Source organism: Mobula birostris, chromosome 31 (genome assembly GCF_030028105.1).
Source record: "Mobula birostris isolate sMobBir1 chromosome 31, sMobBir1.hap1, whole genome shotgun sequence".
Classification (NCBI taxonomy): Eukaryota; Metazoa; Chordata; class Chondrichthyes; order Myliobatiformes; family Myliobatidae; genus Mobula; species Mobula birostris.
In genome coordinates, this window is record NC_092400.1 from 4,402,801 (window position 1) to 4,423,689 (window position 20,889).

At 39.5% G+C, this 20,889-nt stretch overlaps 1 protein-coding gene across 2 annotated transcripts; it reads right to left on the minus strand.

Annotated features, from left to right (window-relative positions):
• Positions 1-55: 55 nt before the first annotated feature.
• LOC140190936 (serine/arginine-rich splicing factor 1A-like) lies at positions 56-15,918 on the minus strand. 2 transcript variants are annotated; one of them, XM_072247915.1, is made up of 5 exons: positions 15,709-15,918; positions 15,361-15,572; positions 6,159-6,322; positions 4,148-4,320; positions 56-297 (listed from the first exon to the last, which is right to left on the minus strand). In XM_072247915.1, exons 2-5 carry the CDS (start codon positions 15,549-15,551, stop codon positions 166-168), a joined length of 660 nt encoding a protein of 219 aa, XP_072104016.1. In that variant the 5' UTR covers positions 15,552-15,572; positions 15,709-15,918; the 3' UTR covers positions 56-165. The 2 variants fall into 2 exon arrangements, with proteins under 2 accessions (XP_072104016.1, XP_072104015.1); XM_072247914.1 differs by having other exon boundaries at positions 15,734-15,917.
• Between the last annotated feature and the right edge of the window lie 4,971 nt (positions 15,919-20,889).

A 20,889-nucleotide genomic window follows, 5' to 3' on the forward strand; every position in this document is an offset into this window, starting at 1 on the left:
AAAAAGGGAAGTGTGTAAGTTAGCTGAAACCAGTAAAGATCAACACAGTCAATAATAAAAAGGAAAAAACAAGTTTATTCAAAGCATTACATGAAATATAGAACTGAAGGAAAAACTAACCACCAGTGATGGAATGTAGATTTAAAAAAATTGACTACCAAGTCCTCATCTATATTGGGGGGAGCTTCTGCCTTGATAGGGAGAATAACGACCTCTAGAAAGGGACCTTGATCTTGATCTCCCATAACTGGAACTTCTGGGTTTGTCAGCGCGAACTCGAATATAAGCAGTTTCTCCCTGGAAAAGAATTGAAGATGATTAGTGGCAGAAGCCAAACTTGTTGGGGAAGACTGGACTGCAACATTCAGAACTGGTGCTTCAATAATAAACAATACAATGGGCAGGAGGAATTTATCACAGGTACTCCTGCCAATTTATCAACCAAACATCTCCAGGACCTTTCTTGGAATTCCAACTGATATTTCAGAGGGTAATGTTCTGTCTACTGACCAAAAGGGTTAGGTAAACAGTTTTGGTGTCTTAATCTGGGTTCCTAAGTATATGCTGTTTCACAAACTCTCTGCCCCCACTTCAGCAATACAACAGAATCTCAAAAAGGGCACAGAGTGGCTGATGGTGGAAGTTGGATGGTTTCTCCTTGCGGCACCCACTAGGATTTTTGAGAGATTAATACCCAGGCTTGTTATTGACAGAGTAGTTCCTAATTTGCTTCTAGCTGCAATGTACCTAACCTGGGAGTACTTTATGCAAATATTTAATATCTGAAAGAAATACATTCCTATCACTTAGTAAAAATAAATTCTACAAGGTCCCAAATTGTTTAGCTCATAATCCCAATGTGTTAACTGGTAAACAGACCAAAGTGCATCTACCAGAGTGACAGCAGTTACAATTAGACTGTGTGTTTCCCCCACCTCTGCCTTTTTAATCAATTGGGCTTTTTTTGCAATATTTGAATGAATTATAAGAAAAAGATGCTGCTGTCATGTAAGCATAGGGGATTCTGGCCATAATCCAGACACAAAGTATACAACAGGAATTACAGAAAGAAAGGGGAACAATTTTGGGAAGAAAATACATACCATATTCTGTATAAATTAACAATGAAAGATCTCGATAATTTATGCTGAAACTAAACCAAGCTGTTAGCAAACACTTGAATTACTGAAATAGCAGGATAATATATCTTACAGGCTTTGTAAGTCTGAAACCATTAAGACTGAGCCAAGCCAAACCAAAGTATGTGCCTAGTCCAGATGATTGATATGAAAGGATAAAAGCGGAGGCATAGTGAAAGTTAACAGTTACTTACAGACTCGAAATTATACAGGGAAAAAAATCAGAAAACAAAGTAAATATTTTGGATTTGCCTTCATGGATGAATAGAAAACCTGCTTGACATAGTGGAAACTACAGGTCTAAAGTGAATGGAATTGCCAACAAAATTAGCATTGGTACAAAATTAGTATTGGTGGAACTTGTTGGGTGTTTTTAGGGTTTCAAATGTTGCTGTCTTTCAAAGCTCCATAAGTTAGAAGATAACAAATGTAACCCCAACATTTAAGAAAGGGCACACGGAGAGAGAGACCAGAGACAGAATTAACATGTGGAACTATACACCAATAGTCCTGACATCAGTATTAGGGAAATGCTACAATTTAGTGAGCAGTGTTTAGAAAATAATATCAGGACTGGACAGTCAACATGGATTTATAAAAGGATAATTATGTTTAACAAATTTGTTTGAGATTCTGAAGATGCAACTAGTGGATTAGGTAAGTGAAAACCATAATGTATTATTTATAAACATTTAGCAGATACATTCAGTACATTTTTGATAAGGTTTTGCATAAAAGATTATTAAAAATTCAAACCTGATATTGTTGTAGATTGATGGTTAACTGAAAGAAAATAGCATGAATAAATGGGCTATTTTCTAGTTGTGAAACAGTGATATAGGACAAAACTGAGATCTGTGCTGGGGATTTAGCTGTTCAGTGTAATACAACCCACCCACATTTACTGAAGTTACAAAGTTTGGGTGGTTCTGAGGGAGCTGTAGAGAATATAGACGCACCAAATTTATGAGCATGGATTTGACGGATGGAATACAAGTGTGGAAAATAGTTATCCACTTTGCTAGAATAAAAGAAGCCCGAGAAGAGTTTATTTGTTAGTATCTATTTTCTTCAAATGGTGTTTGAAAGATGCTAATATTCATAGGCCTTAGTGTTCTTATACAGAGCCTTGAAAAAGTATTCAGCTCACAATCCTTTGTTCAGGAGGATTACAACCAGGGATTTTGATCAATTTAACTGAGAATTTTTATTTGCAAATCGTGCTTTTTTTAAAAAAAAACAGTAGAGTCCAAAAATCAGAGGAATATTGTAAAACGTGTAAAACTAAAAATTCAAAAACTGAAATGTCAGTTAAATAAGCATTCATCCCTTAGTTGAACTGCCTCTCGCAGCTATTATAACCAGTAGTCTTTTTGATCAGTCTATTAGCTTTGCATAATGTAATGGAACAAAATTTTCCCATTCCTCCTTGCAAAATGGCTGAAGCTGTGCCAGTTAGTTGAGGAGTGGCGATGGACAGCAATCTTGAGGTCTTGCCAGAGATGCTTGATCAGGTTAAGGACAGGACTCTGAATGGGCCACTCAATAGCGACTCCATGGTTGCTCTGGAAGTGTGCTTTGGGTCGTTGTCCTGCTGAAAGATAAACTTCCTCCAAAGTTTAAGCATTCTGACAAGACGCTAGCACGTTTTTATCCAGGATCTCTCAGTATTTAACAGCATTCGACTTCCCATCAATCCTGACCAGATTTCCAGTCCCTGCTGCTGAAAAGCATCCCCATAGCATGATACTACCTCCACCATAATTTGCAATGGGGATGGTGTTACCTGGCTTTTGTGCAGTATTAGATTTACACCACACATACCACTTAGTGTTGAGGCCAAAGAGTTCCACATTGAAAACAGGCGATCAATTTTCTACATCAAGAAATTGGGGTGAGTTGGTTCATTATAAAAGGGGAAGAATACTTTTTCAGCCTCACAATTTAGACTTATTTTTTAGTAAATTGTTGACAGGTTTTGGAATTTGTTTTGTAGATTAGCTCAAAAATTCTACTTCAATACATTTTAAATTTAGAAAATGAGACAGTAGAATGTGAAAATAGTTATGGGGGCTGAATGTTTTCCAAAGCACTGTATATGAATCATTGAAAGTAACATCTTAGGTACCACAACCAATTTGGAACATCAACCTTTAATGCAAGAGAGCGTCTTGTTATACCGCTCCAATTATTTGGACCCGGGTGAGGCCATATTTGGAATATTATGTACAGGATCTGTTCTCTGTCGGTACAAAAAATATACATGACAGAATGAGTGTCATTCACCAGATTGATTCCTGGATGGGTCCTTCCCTCTATAAGAGATTAAGCAGAATACTTTATAGGGGTTAGAGAAGAACAAGAAGCCATCTTATTGAAACATACAAAATTCTCACAAGTCTTGACAGGGTACAGGGATGAATGATGTAATAATAATGAATGAAACATAGAACCTGGGGTCACAGTCTCAAACTAGGGGGTTGGCAATCAGACAGCGGAAAATCTTTGGAATACTCTGACCAAGTGAGTCGTGGAATATTAATATAGAGAGAATCCAAAGGTGGGAGATAGTGCAGCAACGTGACACCAAATTTTAAAATAAGCCACAACCTTAGTGAATAGTGCAGCAATAATGGTCTATTCTTGCCTTTGTTCTTGAGCCAGTTTAGTGTTACAGTTATGTGTCTCATCCAAAATAAATACTAATCAAATTAGACTGAGACAGTCACCATTTTTAAATTGTAGCCATCATGCATACTTGGGTTCTAAACAATTTTGAGAGTGGCCCCAGCTAAATTCCATGAGAGCAAATGTTATTCTGCATCTCAGATTTTGGGGTAGTGATTTGCGAATTCACATAGCCCACATTATGTAAACCAATTAACATCATGGATCAAATCAGATCAAAATAGGACTCAGCAACAGAACTGGCAGTAAACAGCATCACTAATACCCATATCTTGTAAAATTTTTAAAAGCACACCCGGAATTAATACAAACTAACTAACCTGATGAGAACGGAACTTCGTATCGTCAAGCTTCCTTACTGCGTAATCCACATCTTCTTTACGGAGGAATTCCACCACTCCGGCACCTTCTCCCAAAACGTCTGCATAACAAACATCACCAGCTTCTCGCATGTGATCCTTCAAATCCTGCCAGCTGCCAGAGGGTGGTAGCCCTACACAGAAAAAGACGGAAGTGTTAAATTCTGATAAATGAATTGGGATGTACTGAACGTGCAAGCCCTGATGATTTTAATTCGGAATACTATAAAAATGAAGAAATAACTAAAGGGAAATAAGTGTATATGTAATCACGACTTTTCCAAAGTTCACAGGAAAAATACACAATAAAGAGGACATTTAATTTTTCTTAGAAGTTTTTGTGGTACTTGACTATCTCCTAAACTAGCATGTGCGCATTAATTTGCTGTATTTATTCTCCAAAATCACATTAGGAGTGAATGCTCAAGCAACAAATCTAACCGCATTTTAAGTGCTGGTTAAGAAAAGGGTTCACATGAATCATCTTTATTTTCACCCAAAGAAAGTATATTTGAAATATACAGGCCAAGTCCTGTGACCTTTTCATATTGTATTAATTGCTGTCCAAGTGCCTGAAGTTCCAAAGTAGTGAGGATGCCAGATGTGGTTTCAGCTGTTCTCAGTTTCCCTTCGCCAGAACTTATAATTCATTTCCAGATGTTTCGTTTTTAATCTGTCAGCTTGTTCCACAAGTGAGAAAGACCCAAGTACACAATGTGTTCAGCTTTGTGAGTAACGGCTACAGACCACTAAAATCTCAAATCAACGTGGAAAAACTTATCAATGTCCAGCATAATTAAGCAACATCTGTGAAGAATCAATCCAGAAATAATGTCTTTTATCGTAACATTTTCTTCAGTGTTATTGAAACAAATGGGCCTCACATTCTTCTTCTCTTCATTAAGATTGAAGCATCTGTCCAGGGATTATCAGTCATCAGAATTAAATTTAGGGGCAAAAATAGCAACCCAAAAGGGACTGGACAGCACAAAGTTGAAAAAAAAGATTGTCTTTTCCCCTTTAATGTGTCGATTGATCCGATATAAAACATTTTGTTTTTACATCAAGGAATCAGTGGTACCTCGAAATGAATCATATCAAAATATAACAAGTGTTGTTACAATTGATTTCGGAACCCGTGGACTAGAGGAGAGAAAATTGTCAGGATTTCTCACTTGAGAGATGCTCATTAAAATGCTGGATGGATGAGGATGGGAATCAGACTTTGTCACTATGGCCTTCAGAGGGGAAAACAGGTTGCTAGCCGGGCTCACCTCAAATTGAGAGGCTGTTTTTTTTTAAAAAAGGTACTTAAGATTCCTGTGGTACCATAGTCTTGCAAGTAACCAATGTCTAGAAGAGGGTGGAGGAAAGAATTAGCAAGAGAGATTTTTTTAAAAAGGCTTTCTATTCATTTTTTTAAATGAATAATTTTCACGAATGATTTCTAAACTGAAATTACTGTGGCAGTGCACTGACGATTCCAAAGGATAGCAGAAATAATGCACTTGCTACCCTGTGTGTTGGTAGTTCTGTAGCAGAATAAGAATGTATAAATCTCCATAGGAAGCCTCTTGTGCCAATGATCTTCATCCACAAACATATGAAGTTGCTCGATACCAGCTGTGTCCAAATCTTTATTGAGTCCAAACTTAATTCATGGTGCACCACAGGGTTCTATGCAGTCCAATATAAAGCCTAAATGGGTGTTCCAGTTAATTTGCTGGACTAACAGATGTTGATATTTTCATTGATGGTTTATCAACAAGCAGCCCATTCCAAGCCTCCCAGATCATAAAAATCATATAAAACATACTAGGGTGGAAAGAAAAAAGGTTTGCTAGGGTTGTTGGTCAGCATACGGAAATCCCAGCTTTAAAAGGACACTACACTAATCGGTTTTCCAATTCTATTCAGCTCTTTAGAAGAAAAACATTGGCTCTTAAACATGAAATGGAAAACAAAAACGCACCGGAGACAATGACCCTGAAATCTGATCTGCGGGCTGGTGGTCCTGGTCTTCCTCTAGATCCACCGCCGATTCCGCCAATTCCTCGGCCTCTCTGGAACTCCACGCGCAAGCGATAGACTCCATAATCATACCCATTTCTTCCATAGACTGCGTCTTGTGCATCTCTGCCAATGCAAGGGGGGAGGAAGAAGTTAAGCCACAGTTTTCCATCTATTTGGAAATTTCTTCCTTATGTGCAATGCAACAGAAGATCCAGCCATTGATGACATCAACAGGAGTTCTATAATTGGTTTATTTATTTCAGATGTTTCATAGGCCGCCCAGCTGAGATGTTTATGGATGGTCCTGTTGGCTGTGCTGTTTCACAGGCTGCAAAAAGTAAACAAGCAAATGAACACGAAACCTAGGTTGTAGCTCAATCATGAGAGAATTTGTAAATTTATCAAGTAATTAGGCCTGTGATGGGAGGAGCTTCTTGTGTTTGAGAATTTAAGACAATCATTCCAGTACGCAGAAACAGACGAGTTTTCTATAGTAATAGAACTACACCAGTTAAACAATATGGAGGCAATACAAGCACTAAAAAAGCACCATAACATTTTTCATATTATATCCAATTTAACAGCTGAAATGTACAATTATGAATCTGACTTTCAGACTGTGTCCAGGCAAATTATTTTGAACTGCATTAAAAACAAAGCAAGGCACTGCTAGTAAAGTTACAGGGGTAGACATGTTGCTGATTGGACAATTGAAAATACATTAAGGGGTTGGGAAGTAAAAGCCAATAAATCTTGATTTAGTACTACAGCTGAGAATCATAACTTTCCCATATATAATTAAGGTGAACAAATACAACATCTTCATTTTATTTATTTCGATACAGAGCAGTAAGTAACAGGCCCTTCCAGCCCAACAAGCCTGTGCCACCCAAATTACACCCATGTGACCAATTAACCTACTAGCCTATCTACCTTTGGAATATGGGAGGAAAACAGAGCCAGAAGGAATCCCAAGCAAGAGAAGAATGTACAAAATCCTTACAAACAGGGCAGGAACTGAACACAGGTCACTGGTGCTATAAACATTACACTAACCACTACACTACTGTGCTGTCCCCAATAATTTTTGTTATTCAAGGCAGTCTTACAAATGGATCTAAATAAGCTTGGACAGAAAAGTCACTTGGCACAGTATAATCCTCAACAAAACCTGAATAAATTAATGTCATCAGACCAACTTTGATACACCTCACCTGTTAAGCTAATGCATTCTTTAAAGATGTAAACAAATTCTTAACATATCAAATTGAAAACATGTTCTAAAGTGCATGGCAGGTTACATAGCATCTGAAGAAAAAATACAAGTTAATATTTAGTTTTGAATTTGTCTTTTTCTCTTTTTGTATACAGGCCAATTTGCTGCATACTTCTACATTTTAGCCAGGTTTGGATTGCCAGTTCATGCTAACAGTACACTGATAACATTTCAGCAAAAACACCAGATGAAGATTTAATGAGTACACAGCCTAGCCTGTTACGTTCCCAGTTCCATGACTCAGCTACCATCATGAAAACCATTTTAACATAGCAATCTACTAACTGATGAAAAATAATTTTTATGGCTCACAATCTACCAAATAAATAGCAGGATAACTATTTCAGCCAACCAAAATTTCTAATCAACCTCAATGTAGTCTATCCTGTAATATCCAAAAACTTTCAATCTATTTACAGTTTTAGGCCTTTTTAGATACAAAATTCCAAAGATTCTTCAGCCTCTGGAAGAAACTTCGCATCTGTCCCAAAAGCCCAATCAATCCCTTAAATTGATACCAAGACAGATTTCACCAGACTTTATTTCTGCATCTTTCCTGTCAAGCCCTGTGAGAATTTATGTTCCAGCGACATTACCTCTTATTCTCCTAAACTCTTTTTAGGGCAATTTATCCTGTTAATTCCCAGAAATTAATTTGGTAATTAATTTGCATTTCCTCTATCCTCCTTCTTGATCTTAGGAAAGAAGGTCAAACCTGCAAACAATATCTCAGGTATAGTTTCATCAAGACCCTAAGTAAATGCAACATCTTCACTCTTAGTCTCAAATCTTATTCTAATAAAGGCCATCATACTACCCGCCCCTTAAATGCCCTTGTACTGGAGTGTAACTTGTGTCTTCGAGAATACCAAGGTCCCTGTTAACCCCAACATCTTTCAACCTCTTGCCATCTGGAACATACAGGCTCCCCACACTCCTATTTTTCCCTATCCCACAGCAGAATGACTTAAAGTTTTCCAATATTACATTCCATCTGCCATGTCCTCACTAATTCACTTGACCCGTCTATAATCCTCATCTGCATCTTCTTCAAAACCCATACTGCCAGCCATATTATCAGGAAAAGAAAATTCATTACACTTGATCTTCCCATCCAAATCATTACGCTAGATTGGGAAAAACTCAAACATTACAGGTCATTACGCCACCTCACTAGGCCTATCTTTTTCATTGTTTTATCTCTCAACCAATCCTCATTCCATGTCAGATAATTATCCCCAATCCCACATGCTCCAAATTTTGATGACTTTGTGGGACACCTCAATTATTGGTGGTAGGGAAATCAAGTTCAAAGTAAAATTTATTAGCAGAGTACATATATGTCACCACATACAACTCTCGCGATTCTTTTTTCCTGTGGGAATACTCAGCAAATCTATAGAATAGTAACTATAAACAAAATCAATGGAAGAGTAAGGGCACGGAAGACAACAAAGTGCAAATGCAAATACAAATAAGTAGCAACAGAGCATGAAAGAAGATTAAGAAGTCCTTACAATGAGATCGAGATCATCGGTTGTGGGAACATCTCAATGGATTGAGTGTAGTTATCCCCTTTTGTTCAAGAGCTGGATGGTTGAGAAATAGTAAACCGTTCCTGAACCTGGTGGTGCGAGACCTGAGGCATTTGCACCTTCTACCTGATGGCAGCAGCAAGGAAAGAGCATGGCCTGGGTGGTGAGGATCTTTGATGATGGATGCTGCTTCCCTACAACAGCGTTTCATCTAGATGTTCTCAATGTTTGGGAGGGCTTTACTCGTGATATACTGGGCCGAATCCAGTACCTTTAGTAGAATGTTCTGCTCAAAAGGCGTTGGTGTTCCCATACAGGCTGTAATGTTGCCAGTCATACACTTTTCACTACACATCTATAGAAGTTTGTCAAGGTTTTTGTCGTCATGCCAAATCGCCACAAACTCTGAAGGAAGTAGAGGTGCTGTCGTGCTTTCTTTGCAATTACATTTATATGATGGGTCAGGACAGGTCCTCTGAGATAGTGACACCCAGGAATTTAAAGTTACTGACCCTCTCCACATCTGTTGAGGACTGGCTCATAGACCACTGGTTTCTCTCTCCCAAAGTCTACAATCAGTTTTCTGGTCTTGCTGACATTCAGTAGGAGGTTGTTGTTATGACACCACTCAGCCAAATTTTCAATCTCCCTCCTGTATGCGGATTCATCAGCACCTTTGATACAGCCCACAGTGGAGTCGTCAGCAAACTTCAGTAAGGTGTTGGAACTGTACTTAGCCACACAGTCATAGGTGTAAGAAGCGACTTGAAGAATATTCTGTCATTCAGCAATGATGAGGCCCAGCACGAGTGATACAGACAAAGCTAAAAACATTCAATGCCATGTTCATTCAGAAGTGCCAAATAGATGGCTTTCTCATCATCACAAAGCCAATCTCTCACCAACATGATTAAATCCACAAATTAACTAGAAATGGCAGGGTCACTGGTTGTGGCAAAGACTAAGGAACCAGGCAACATCCCACAGCTGCAATTCCAAAGATTTGCATTCCAGTACCAGTCACACTTCTAGCCAATTAGTTTCAGTACAGTTACAATACTGGGTTCTACACCACAATATGAAAAATTGCCCAAGTATGTTGCTCACAAGATGCAGGCAAAATCCATTTGGCTAAACTAGCAATCCGATTCACCCCCCAATCAGCAGAATTGAAGTGTGCCTCTAACGCTATTCTCCTGTAACGCTACTGCAAATAAGTTTTTCATTGCAGCCATATATACACATACTTGTGCAAATATAAAAACCTCGATGAGTGATTGGTATCAAAAGGCACTTTATCACCAATATTCTACTCCCCAATGCTCAGTTCAGATTATTTTATGGTCACAAAGACATCATCACACCCTTGCTCCAAGCATGGATGCCAGACCTGAATTCCACAGTGATTATTCTTGACATCAAGGCAGCATTTGATCAAATGTGACGTCAAGGTATCCAAGTAAAACAGAGCAATAAGCAAAGGGAGAGTATGCCATACCTCACAAAAAGGATGATGGTGATTGGACGTCAGTCATCCTGACTACCACCTTAACTCCAGTGTCCGAGGCCCAACAGCTGGGCCTAGAAAACAACGCGATCCTTTTATCAAAAGATTAAGAGTGGCAATTTAGTTGATGATTATTCAATATCCAATTCCTTTCACAACTACACAGCAAATGAAGTCCTGTACTGATGCTTGTACCTATTAAAAACACATCTCTACCAAATATTTGAGCCACAAATTCAATTCTTGAATTATCTTAGTCCCATCCAATTTGCATGTACATAGAGCAGTGCAGCACAACACAGGCTCGTTGCCCCATGATGTGCCAATCTTTTAACCTACTCCCAAGATCGATCCAAACCTCCCCTCCAACCAAGCCCTCCATTTTTCTTTCATGGAGTGGCAGATGTAGTAATCTAGGCTTATGCTAGGCATACGAACCTCAATAATCCACTGTAAGATTTCAGAATTATTCATATGCTCTTGGAGAAACAAACAGAAGGTGGAACATGTGGATCAAAGTATTATTTTGAATGAGGGGAGTAAGCAAACCAGTTCAAAGGTCCACCATTTACTAAAGAGGAAAGGAAGTGGAGCCCAATACACAGTTAACTCAGAATAAAGTATGCAAGTCCCACCTCAGATACCCAATAACTCAACCTTCACTACAAATATTATTTTGGAAAATTGAAGATTTAAAGCCTACTTTTCATCAAAATGTTTGTGCAAATGTACAGATTTTCCTAGTGCATATTACATTGAAAATTATTAATTAAATGGCAAATAAATAATCTTAAGTTTTCAAACATCAATTTTATCCCTTTCCCTGAAGTAGGCAGCTCTCCATTAAATAGTTATTTCTCAACAAATATTTAGATACGATCATAATCATTTGGGGAAAAAAAAATTAACATTGAATCCCTGCAATGGAATTGGGATTTACAAAGATAGTAGAATGCTTAGGATCCAGGCAGGTGAGCGTCTAAAATAGGAGATGTCAGTGTCAGAATCTGAAAACAAAACTGACAATTTTAAGAATAAGGGTACTGCCAAATTAGGTGTCAAATAAAACAAGTACAGGAATGATGAGTGAACAGTCCTTGGTGCATAAATAGTCAACTTTAGGTGTAACAAAATTTTGAATGGTGGGGTGATACAAGGATGCAACTAGGCAATGATATAGGTGAAAGGAGATGGTTTCTTGTTTAAATTACCCAAGACCAATGCACCCTCAGATACTAGGCTTCAGACAAACCTATCTAAACCTCCAGTGAAAGGATCATCTTCCTAAAATCCAGGTTAAAAGACAGAACTTCAAACAGCTCCCTGCAATACATGGATGTATGATACTTTATTACTTAAATACCGAGCATGTGTTAAATAACAGATTCACTCACTTCAAATATAGAATTGAAACCAATTTAAAATGAAGCTAATCTTGATCTTGCTCTAACATGTGTTGCCTGATCTTAGACAACACACAAGCAGGAACAATCCCCCTTGCTAGCAAATATCTGATAAACACACCCCCACTGAAGTAAATAGTAGTTGGGAGTGGAGTGTTTTAGAAGCAAATGGCAGTAACTCTGCAACTTAATGAAATGGAGCAAGAAACTTCGGATTTAAAATGTTTAAATATCAGGTCCCCTTCAGCAGTTACTGCTCCAAGCTTCAGTTTTTATTCCTTTACAACCCAGCCGCTATCTGGTAGCACTTTTACAAATTCTGGCAAGTTGGTGTGTGCATTAAGTTTACCAATCACTGACTGAGGTTAGAGACATCCTGCCCCAACCTAAACATATTTTTCCTTGGTTCAAAATGCTTTTTAAACTTGACTGAGTGTTTCTTTAGGAGGACTTGACTGGTTCTATGCTGTTTGACCATTTAACAAGGTGCTTCATGGTACCTGATTCAGAAGATGGAATGCATGGGATTCATAGTACCTTAATAGTTTGGAATTGGAATTGGCTAGCACATGGAAGAACGAGGGTAGTAGAGGAAGGGTGCTCTGGCTGGAGGTCCATGACCAGTGGAATCCAGCAGGGACCAGCGCTGGAGCCTCAGATATATTTGAAGGACTTGGGTGAAAATGTAGCGGGCTGGTTAGCACTTTACAGAGGACACAAAAACTGGAGGAGCTGTGGAGAGTGACAAGGCTATCAAAGGACAGCAGGATATATATCATTTAGATATGGGGAGATTGAGTTAATCCAGCTACACGTTACTTTGGGAGGTCAAATTTCAGAGGAAACTACACAGTTGATGGCAAGACTCTTAATAGCATTTATGGACCCCAAGATTCCTCTGCACAACTCCATAGGTGCCCGAAAATGCCATGCAAGTAGACTGGTAGTAAAGGAGGTATATGGTCAGGGCACTGAGAATGTGGTTAAGGAAGGAGGTATATGGTCAAGGCATTGAGTATGTGGTTAAGGAAAAGGAAGTCATTTTGCAGTTTAAAAAAATGGTTTGGTCACACTTGAAGTACAGTGCGAAATTCTGGTCACCTCAGTAAAGGAGAAGATGGAGGCTTGGGAAAGGATCCAGGTTTATCAGGATGTTGCCTGGATTAGAGGGTATGGGCTGTAAGAGGTTTGACAAACTCAGGTTGTTTCTCCACAGAGTCAGGAGAGACCTGGAAGTTCAAAAAGTTATGAAAAAGTATAGATATTATTACTCCTTTCATTTCATATTTGCATAGTCTGTTGTCTTTTGCACAATGGTTGAATGTCCAAGTTGGTGCAGTCTTTCATTGATTCTGTTATTGTTATTATTCTATGGATTTATTGAGTATCCCCGCAAGAAAAATAAATCTCAGGGTTGTATATGGTGACACGTGCTTTGATAGTAGATTTACTTTGAACACGTATTTCAAATATTATGCAAGAGAACTCAAGTAATGGGGAGCAAACTGAACAGAAATGCAAATTTGGACAATTTGAAAAATGGATTCAACACTGAACTTCTTTTGTGCTGCAAACTTTTAAGACAGCTGTTCTAACTCTGCTTTAGATTTGATGAAACCTGAAAACACAGCCAGTTGAAAAGGCAGGGAATTACACCATCTCTGAACAACTCAAAACCAACAACCTTACCTGAGTTAGAAGCTCCACTGCAGAAGTTTATATCATGTACAAAGATAATAATCTATAACAGTTCTTGGAAAATTTTATATCCTTAAATTTATAACAAACAGGTGTAATTTACACGTTCAAACATTCAGATGAATCAAGGACATTTGAAGAGTAAGGCAGAACTTCAATGCCATAGCTAATCAGCTCCCTAGAAAAATAACTAGCAAGTCTCATGATTACTACTTCTGTGATTACATATGATCATATAATATGTACTGCACTATATAACCAACTACATGTGAAGCATCTTACAAGTTTGGGAGATACCAGAAATGCCACTTTTTAGTGGCAAGGTTTTAGTTACAATTTGGTCACAAGGGCAGTTCACATTTCACTTTGCAGATTTTAGCATCCAAGAGAACAGAACTGAGGTCTGCATTAAGCTAAGACAAAGTTCCCCAAACAGTCAACAAGAATATTCATTGCACAGCACACATCTGAATCAGTGCTATCTCAAAAGTTAAGAAATCAATTTCAATGAGCACTACAATGACCAAAACCACCTGGGCAGGACCCACCAGGCTTATTTTTAACTTGGTGTTTGCCTACACCATCCGTTCAGATTTTTTGACAGTAATCAAGATTGTCCCTGCAGGGAAGACCATAAGGATCACAAACTAGTTTGGAAGGTTGCTGAAGGCTTCTAAGACTTCAGGAATGATTCTGAAACTAAAGAGCTTTCTTCACTGCACACTCTAGGAGCAAATCACTGTCTATTCCAATGGGAATAAACCCCAGGCTCACTCTAATTTCAAAACTCAATTCAAGTGAAAACTGGATAGGTTTTGCATCACTTAGATATTCTGAAGTTATGCTAATAAAAAATAAATCAGCACAAGTTTTTTGTTTAAAACACAAAACATAAATGTTAATATCTGTATTAGCATTTTTCAACTGACATGTTTAGAGCTTGAATTAAGAACGTGGAATGAATAAATGAAATGGGAAAATTTTAAATCTTGAGATGCAATTAGATAGAACGAATCTGATTCAATTGAGATCTTTGGAAGAGAGGGATAAAAAGCTGGATGAGGCATGATTGTCTGAAATTAATGGTGGGGGAAATCAGATAAAAAGATTTAACCAAATTTGAGATGCATACACAGGGAACATAAACAAGTTCGATCAGGGACTGAGAATTTAGGATGTTCCGATCTGCTTGTATAGTCAGCAGGCCAGGCAGCATCTATGGAAAAGAGTACAGTCCACGTTTAAAGCAGAGATCTGTCCTGATGAACGGTCTGGGTCCTAAACGTGGACTGTACTCTTTTCCATAGATGCTGCCTATCCAGCTGAGTTCCTCCAGCACTGAGGTGTATTGGTTGGATTTCCAGCATCTGCAGGTTTTCCCCTGTTTGTTTGGATAGTGATGGCATTGAGAAGGGAAAGTGGAAATGACACAGGCTTTGGTTCTGGGCTAGGGGTGTAACTGAGACCCTGGGAAGGAAGGAGACAATAGCCCAGTTTCGGGAGCGGGGAAAGACAAGGCACAAGAAGGGTTCTCACACGGTGGAGGGTGAGACTGAGAGCAGCAGCCCTGTTCAGGGAGGGATGGAGGAAGAGAGAGGCAGTAAGGGGGTGGGGGCACTAACCGGATTCGGGACGGGCTGTGGGGGACACCAGCCTGGTCAGGGGTGAGAAGCCCACGACTGAATGTCGAAACAGTGGCTTTAGGGTCTTTCTCTGATCCGATGGCGGAGGCCTGCGTGTACCTGTGGTCCTCGAACTCCACAAAGGCGAAAGGCGCGGAGCCGCGCTTGTTCTTCAGGTCGATGTCCCGGATTTTCCCGTATTTATAGAAGATGTCCTCGATGTCCCGGATCCGCACGTCGGTCGGAAGGTTCCCAACGTAGATACGGTTCTCGCCGCCGGACGGGCCTCCCCATCGGTAGCCGCCCGACATTTTCCCCTCAGAATAAGATCCCTGCAAAGAAACAAGGTAAACTGAGCGACGGCTGAACACCCTCCCCCCGTCCAGCCACGCCGGTCTGGGCCAGGCCGTTCCGACCTGCCGGTCTCGCCAAACTTCGGCCCTCAGCAGCCCGCCGACGGAGACTAACCCGAAGGTCGATGATCACTACGCACCCGGGCTCTCCACGCTCCTGGTTCCGAGCAGGCCGCAGCTCAAACCGATTTCCACCTCGGCAGCCTTGCTTCCCGCCGCCCGCTTCTCGTTCGGCGGCCGGCCGCACGGGGGCGGTGTGGCCTCGGCAGCGGGTTAACCCGCGCCGCGCCGCGCCGGTCGGCCGGCCGCTCCAGCTCAGCGCTCGTCCTCAGGCGCAGTTCCCTCCATCTTCTCGTTCAGGGTGAATTACTTGCCTTCGCAGCTCTCAGCTGGCTGATGTGGACACTGTTGGAATAAGTAGGGTGGGTAGATAGTCCGAGAGATGGAGTGTCCTCCCCCTATCATCTGACGCTTCCATTAGTTCCCACACTCTCATTGCCATCCCAAATGCTTCTTCTCCACTTTAGTACCGGCTCAAGGATCCTGTAAATCGGTGGAATGTTGCATCTTTTCCTAGAGACATTGGAAACGTTTCTGAAGCATTTCCATGATCCACCTGGTAACCTCTTGTGACATCGCTTGGAGTGCCTCTTTCAAGATCCTGGCTATGTGGCCCACAGAAAAGATGCAAGCTTAATGACAGGTGCTTAGGTGCTGGGAATGTTGGACTGAGAGGGGACGCGACATTGCTTCTTTTTCTGCCTATCGATTAGAGGATTCTGACACACTGAAGACAATGCTGAATATTTTCATTGAGAGATGCCCTCTAAAATTTGTTCCCTTTATCTCATATATCACTGCGTACCATTCTACATCATTGTCCACCCTACATCTACTACACAATGACATGCAAGCTATAATAGTAACTAACAGGTCACAACAAACTCAATCTCAGTGCAACTACTGGGAAGCATCATTGCCCAAAAACTTTTACCTAATTATTTCACTGTAATGCATTTGATCTGATTACATTGTGTAGATGAATGTGCAGAAGCTGGGGTGCAGGTGAGTTCTGGGTGACAGGAAAAATTATGCACAATTCCATCCATCAGTTCACTCAGTAATATCATCGTACCAATGCAGACTGAATCAATCAACTTTTCCAGATTTACAATGCATCTACAGTATTGATATTACTAGCTAGCAGTGCCATATCAGGAATGACTGAATATTGTTATACAAGGAATGATGGTACCAGACTGAAACTAGGTCTTGCTACTTATATGGGTAGCAATTGACAATTGCAATGTAACACCCATACTCACTGGTATTTTACAATCAGGGACTATTCACACTGCCATTTACTTACACCATGGTGAGTGAAAAATGAAACTTGACTTGTTTTCTATCTAGTCAATAACATGATCACTCATTGTGTAAGCTATCATACTGGTGCAGCAGCACTGACTTAAGTTACTCAGTATGTTTGTCCCATCGGAAGAATAATGATTCTAACATCACTATCACAGTCACACAATCACATTAGACTTGCTGATACATATTATGGGGTTAACACTACCAAAAATTGTTCCACCTCATTCTTTATTTCAAATGGATCACATCTCCTCAACATTTAATTTTGAGCCAAGGTTTCCTAGCATAATAACTTGTAACAGCACAGCTAGGAATGTGCCAGCCAGTTTATCTCATTAACATGTGTAAAATCTAATACTAAATTGTGAGGTGAGTATGTGGGATTAAATGGTTACAAGTGAAGGGAATGTGAGCTCCAATGTATGATGATCTGACACAGAACCAGGGAATATGTAGAGACATTGCTGCTAAAATCTGGAACTGAAAAACAGGAATGGGTGTGGACTGAGCACATTTAGGGGCATCTGATATAAATCTGGGATGTTAATGCACAACACAGGCTTCTGTGTGCACAAGTTTCCAATATGCTGTTTAGCTAACAAGGAAATCTGAAAAGATGTCTATTGTTATCTAGAAGTTTGATATGAGAACCATTACTCAGATACCTGATAGTTAACCAGATTTAATCACAGAAATGGAAATTGGCTTTATTGGGTTGAGACTTGTGCATGCTGTGGTTTGGAGGATGGTGGCACTGCTTCATACATTTTATGGTCAATATCAGAACATGAACAGTATTAGAACCTTCTCTTCGGTTATGAAGTGCTCAGGTCAGGGAAAGGTCTTTTTGTGATATCAGGATGACATTAACAGCTAAGAATGTGATAACTAAATCAAAGCTGCAACTCATTGATCAACAGTAGTTCCTTATGAACTTTCAATTGCTGGGAAGTACTAATTACCATTCCTTTTGACTTGAAGAGTGTTTAAGATGACATCTTTGCCAATGGGAAATATTAACCAGATCAATCAGATAGGGAAGATTTAATATCCTGTCTTTTCCAAACCAGTTCATTTTTAGAAGATAAGGAGACAGGCATATAACAAGATCAAACAAGAAATTTCTGTTACACATACAAGAAATTTCTAACTTTTTTCATAGACAGGAAGTTTTTGTGTACGGATAACTCGGCGATGGTATCTTAATGGGGGAGAGTGATTGGAGTTAGGCAAAGAGCAGAAATCTTTAGTTCATGCTAATGGACAGGTTCTGTTTTTATAGAAGTTGATCATTAATTTTGTCCATAGGTTGGAAAGTACACAAAATCATTCGATATGGGAACATAACCTCCACATTATCGTAACAAAAGGCATCAAAAGCACGTTAGACTGATAAGAAAAATAATTACTAGAAGTGGATAGTTGAGGCAACAAGCTCTGCGATTCATAGGAAAAAACAGGTATTCACATTGGATTTTGAATTTAATAACATTGTGGGAGCTCAGCATTTGTGTAGCTGTCCATAAGTGGGGCGTTTGTAACTTGGGAACAGTCTATATTAGCAAACTCCACAGTTTTATTTTCCTGCAGGTGCTCAATGTCAAAGTGTTACACCTACAAGAGTTTTTATATGTATGAAGAGTTTTCTCCTGAAAAGACGATGTCTTAGCCTTCTAGATTTGAGTAAGTAGGCTGAATGTCGTGTTTTTGAGATGGACGTCAATCAGGCAAAATGATAATATATATACTTAAGTCAAGGAAATAATACAATGTAATGGTTTTCTCAACATATTGGACACCAAATTGATGACATAGTGTGAGAAGCACAGCCTTTTCTGATTCACTTGAGTACAATAATCACTAGATCACTGAACTGACTGGAATATTCATGCTTAGGAGGGACTTGTGTACAGACAAGTGTTCTGCAAAACTTATGAGATTATATTCTGCGACAGATGAATTTATCTCCTGAAAGCCAAGTGCAGGGCAACATGGACTGATAGGTTTTATCTGCAGTTCCACGTTCAGCCATGTATTCTTGGATTGTCAATGTTAAAATTTAATGACATTAAAATAACATGATGTCAAAATTACATAAAGTCAAAGACCAGACCAGCTTAAGCTATCTAATATGGACACGAAATCTGACAGTGATTATTCATTTTAGTTTCAGTAAAGTTAATTAAACAGTAGTAATTTGGGTTAAACAGTTTGGATGTACAAAATCTAAGCATTCAAACTGGGCTACAATCTGGTAAGTGGGTTCAGAGAATCATTGAATTTTAAACACAGAAGGAAGCTATTGAGTGAGCACATTGCACCCATACCTATAAAAAAGGCCTGTTTAGAATTCTTCTCACATCCCTGTCTGAGGTCCAATAAACTATGACAGATTAACTTAAATGGGGTGAGAATTTCTACTTATTTGTCTGTTTAGGCAATGGGTTCCAGAACCACAACACTGCTGCTTAGGAAGAGGCATTTGTCCCACAATGTTGTACCAAACTAACCAAACTAGTAATTAAACAGCTAATTAAATTATTCTTTTATACACAATGTCTCCACCCCTCCATTCTTGTGCCTACCTAAGAGACTTTTAAAAGCTGTATCATATTTGCCTCTACTACCACCCCAGGCTGTACATTTCAGGAACCCACCACTCTCTGTATATAAAAAAATGCCCCACATACCTCATTTGAACTTACCTCCTTTCATTTTGAATGTGTGCCCTTATAGTATTTGATATTTTGACCCTGGTCAAAAGTTACTGGTTGTCTACTCTATCTGTGCCTCTCAGAATTTTGTAAACTTCTATCATGTCTCCCCTTAGTCCCTGCCTCTCCAGAGAAAACAATCCAAGTTTGTCCAACCTGCCTTTATAGAATATACCCTTAATAGAGGCAGCATACTGCTTAACCTCTTCTGCACCATTTCCAAAGCCTCCATATCCTTCCTGTAATGGAGGTTCTAGCTGCCGTTTTTCACGTGGCCAAGCTGTTAGTTTTTGTCTGAGGGAAGGAATTCGGAGTTTGGGGCTTGCAAGTTTTTGTTTCATTTTTGTGTTTGGAGTGACGTCTTTCAAAGACTTCTGCTGTTTTCTTTGTTTCGTGGCCATCTGGAGAAGACAAATCTCAGATAAATACTGCATACATACTTAGATAATAAAATGAACCTTTGAACCTTTTAAAAATGAATGGAGTACTCCAGATGCAACCTCACCAGAATTTATAAAGCATCAACGTAACCTCCTGACCTTTGAACTCATTGCCTTGTCTAATGATGGCAAACATGTGGTACCCCTTTTTCACCACTCTATATACCTGCACAGCCATTTTCAGGGAGCTACGGACTTGGACCTCAAGATCCCTGTGTACATCAACACCTATTGGGGAATTTTCATTTACCCTCAGCTCTCCTTTAATTCATTTTTCAATTTTCTTAAATCTTTGCCTTCTACTTAATGATCTTTATATTATGGAAAGAATGATAATATTAAGTTACTCTGAGCCCTGTGGAACTCAGTATTAAATACGCTTACACTTACTTATTGCTTCCTACACTGAGCTGGTTTTGGCAGCAGTTTGCCCATTTCCCTCCCTATTCTTGGATTTTCACTTTTTGATTAGACCACGAAATGTAACTTTGCCAAGCACTTCACTAAAATCCGCTTAAGTTGCACCAGATACACTGACCTACAGTAACTGCCATGGACAGTCCCAAGTCCGACTGCAAAAGGAAGAGGGTTGAGCATGGGGCTATCAGTCTGAAATGCAGAACTACAGAAGCTCCAAAGACCTCATCCTTGCAGAGAAGGATATTCACGTAGAAGGCATATGAAGTCGTCTGGGAAAGCAGAAGACACAGGGCCGATCGACCTTCAGCCCAGGACTGAAGACTGACGAGCTGCTGTCTGTGGCCTATG

What these genes read in the sequence shown, in the direction of transcription:
- LOC140190936 (XM_072247915.1), bottom strand. Translation starts at nt 15,551, where the DNA reads ATGTCGGGCGGCTACCGATGGGGAGGCCCGTCCGGCGGCGAGAACCGT. An exon ending in GTGGAGTTCGAGGACCACAG is followed by an intron (nt 6,323 to 15,360) that starts GTACACGCAGGC and finishes TTGCATTGGCAG; the next exon opens with AGATGCACAAGACGCAGTCT. An exon ending in CGAAGTTCCGTTCTCATCAG is followed by an intron (nt 298 to 4,147) that starts GTTAGTTAGTTT and finishes ATTCTTTTCCAG; the next exon opens with GGAGAAACTGCTTATATTCG.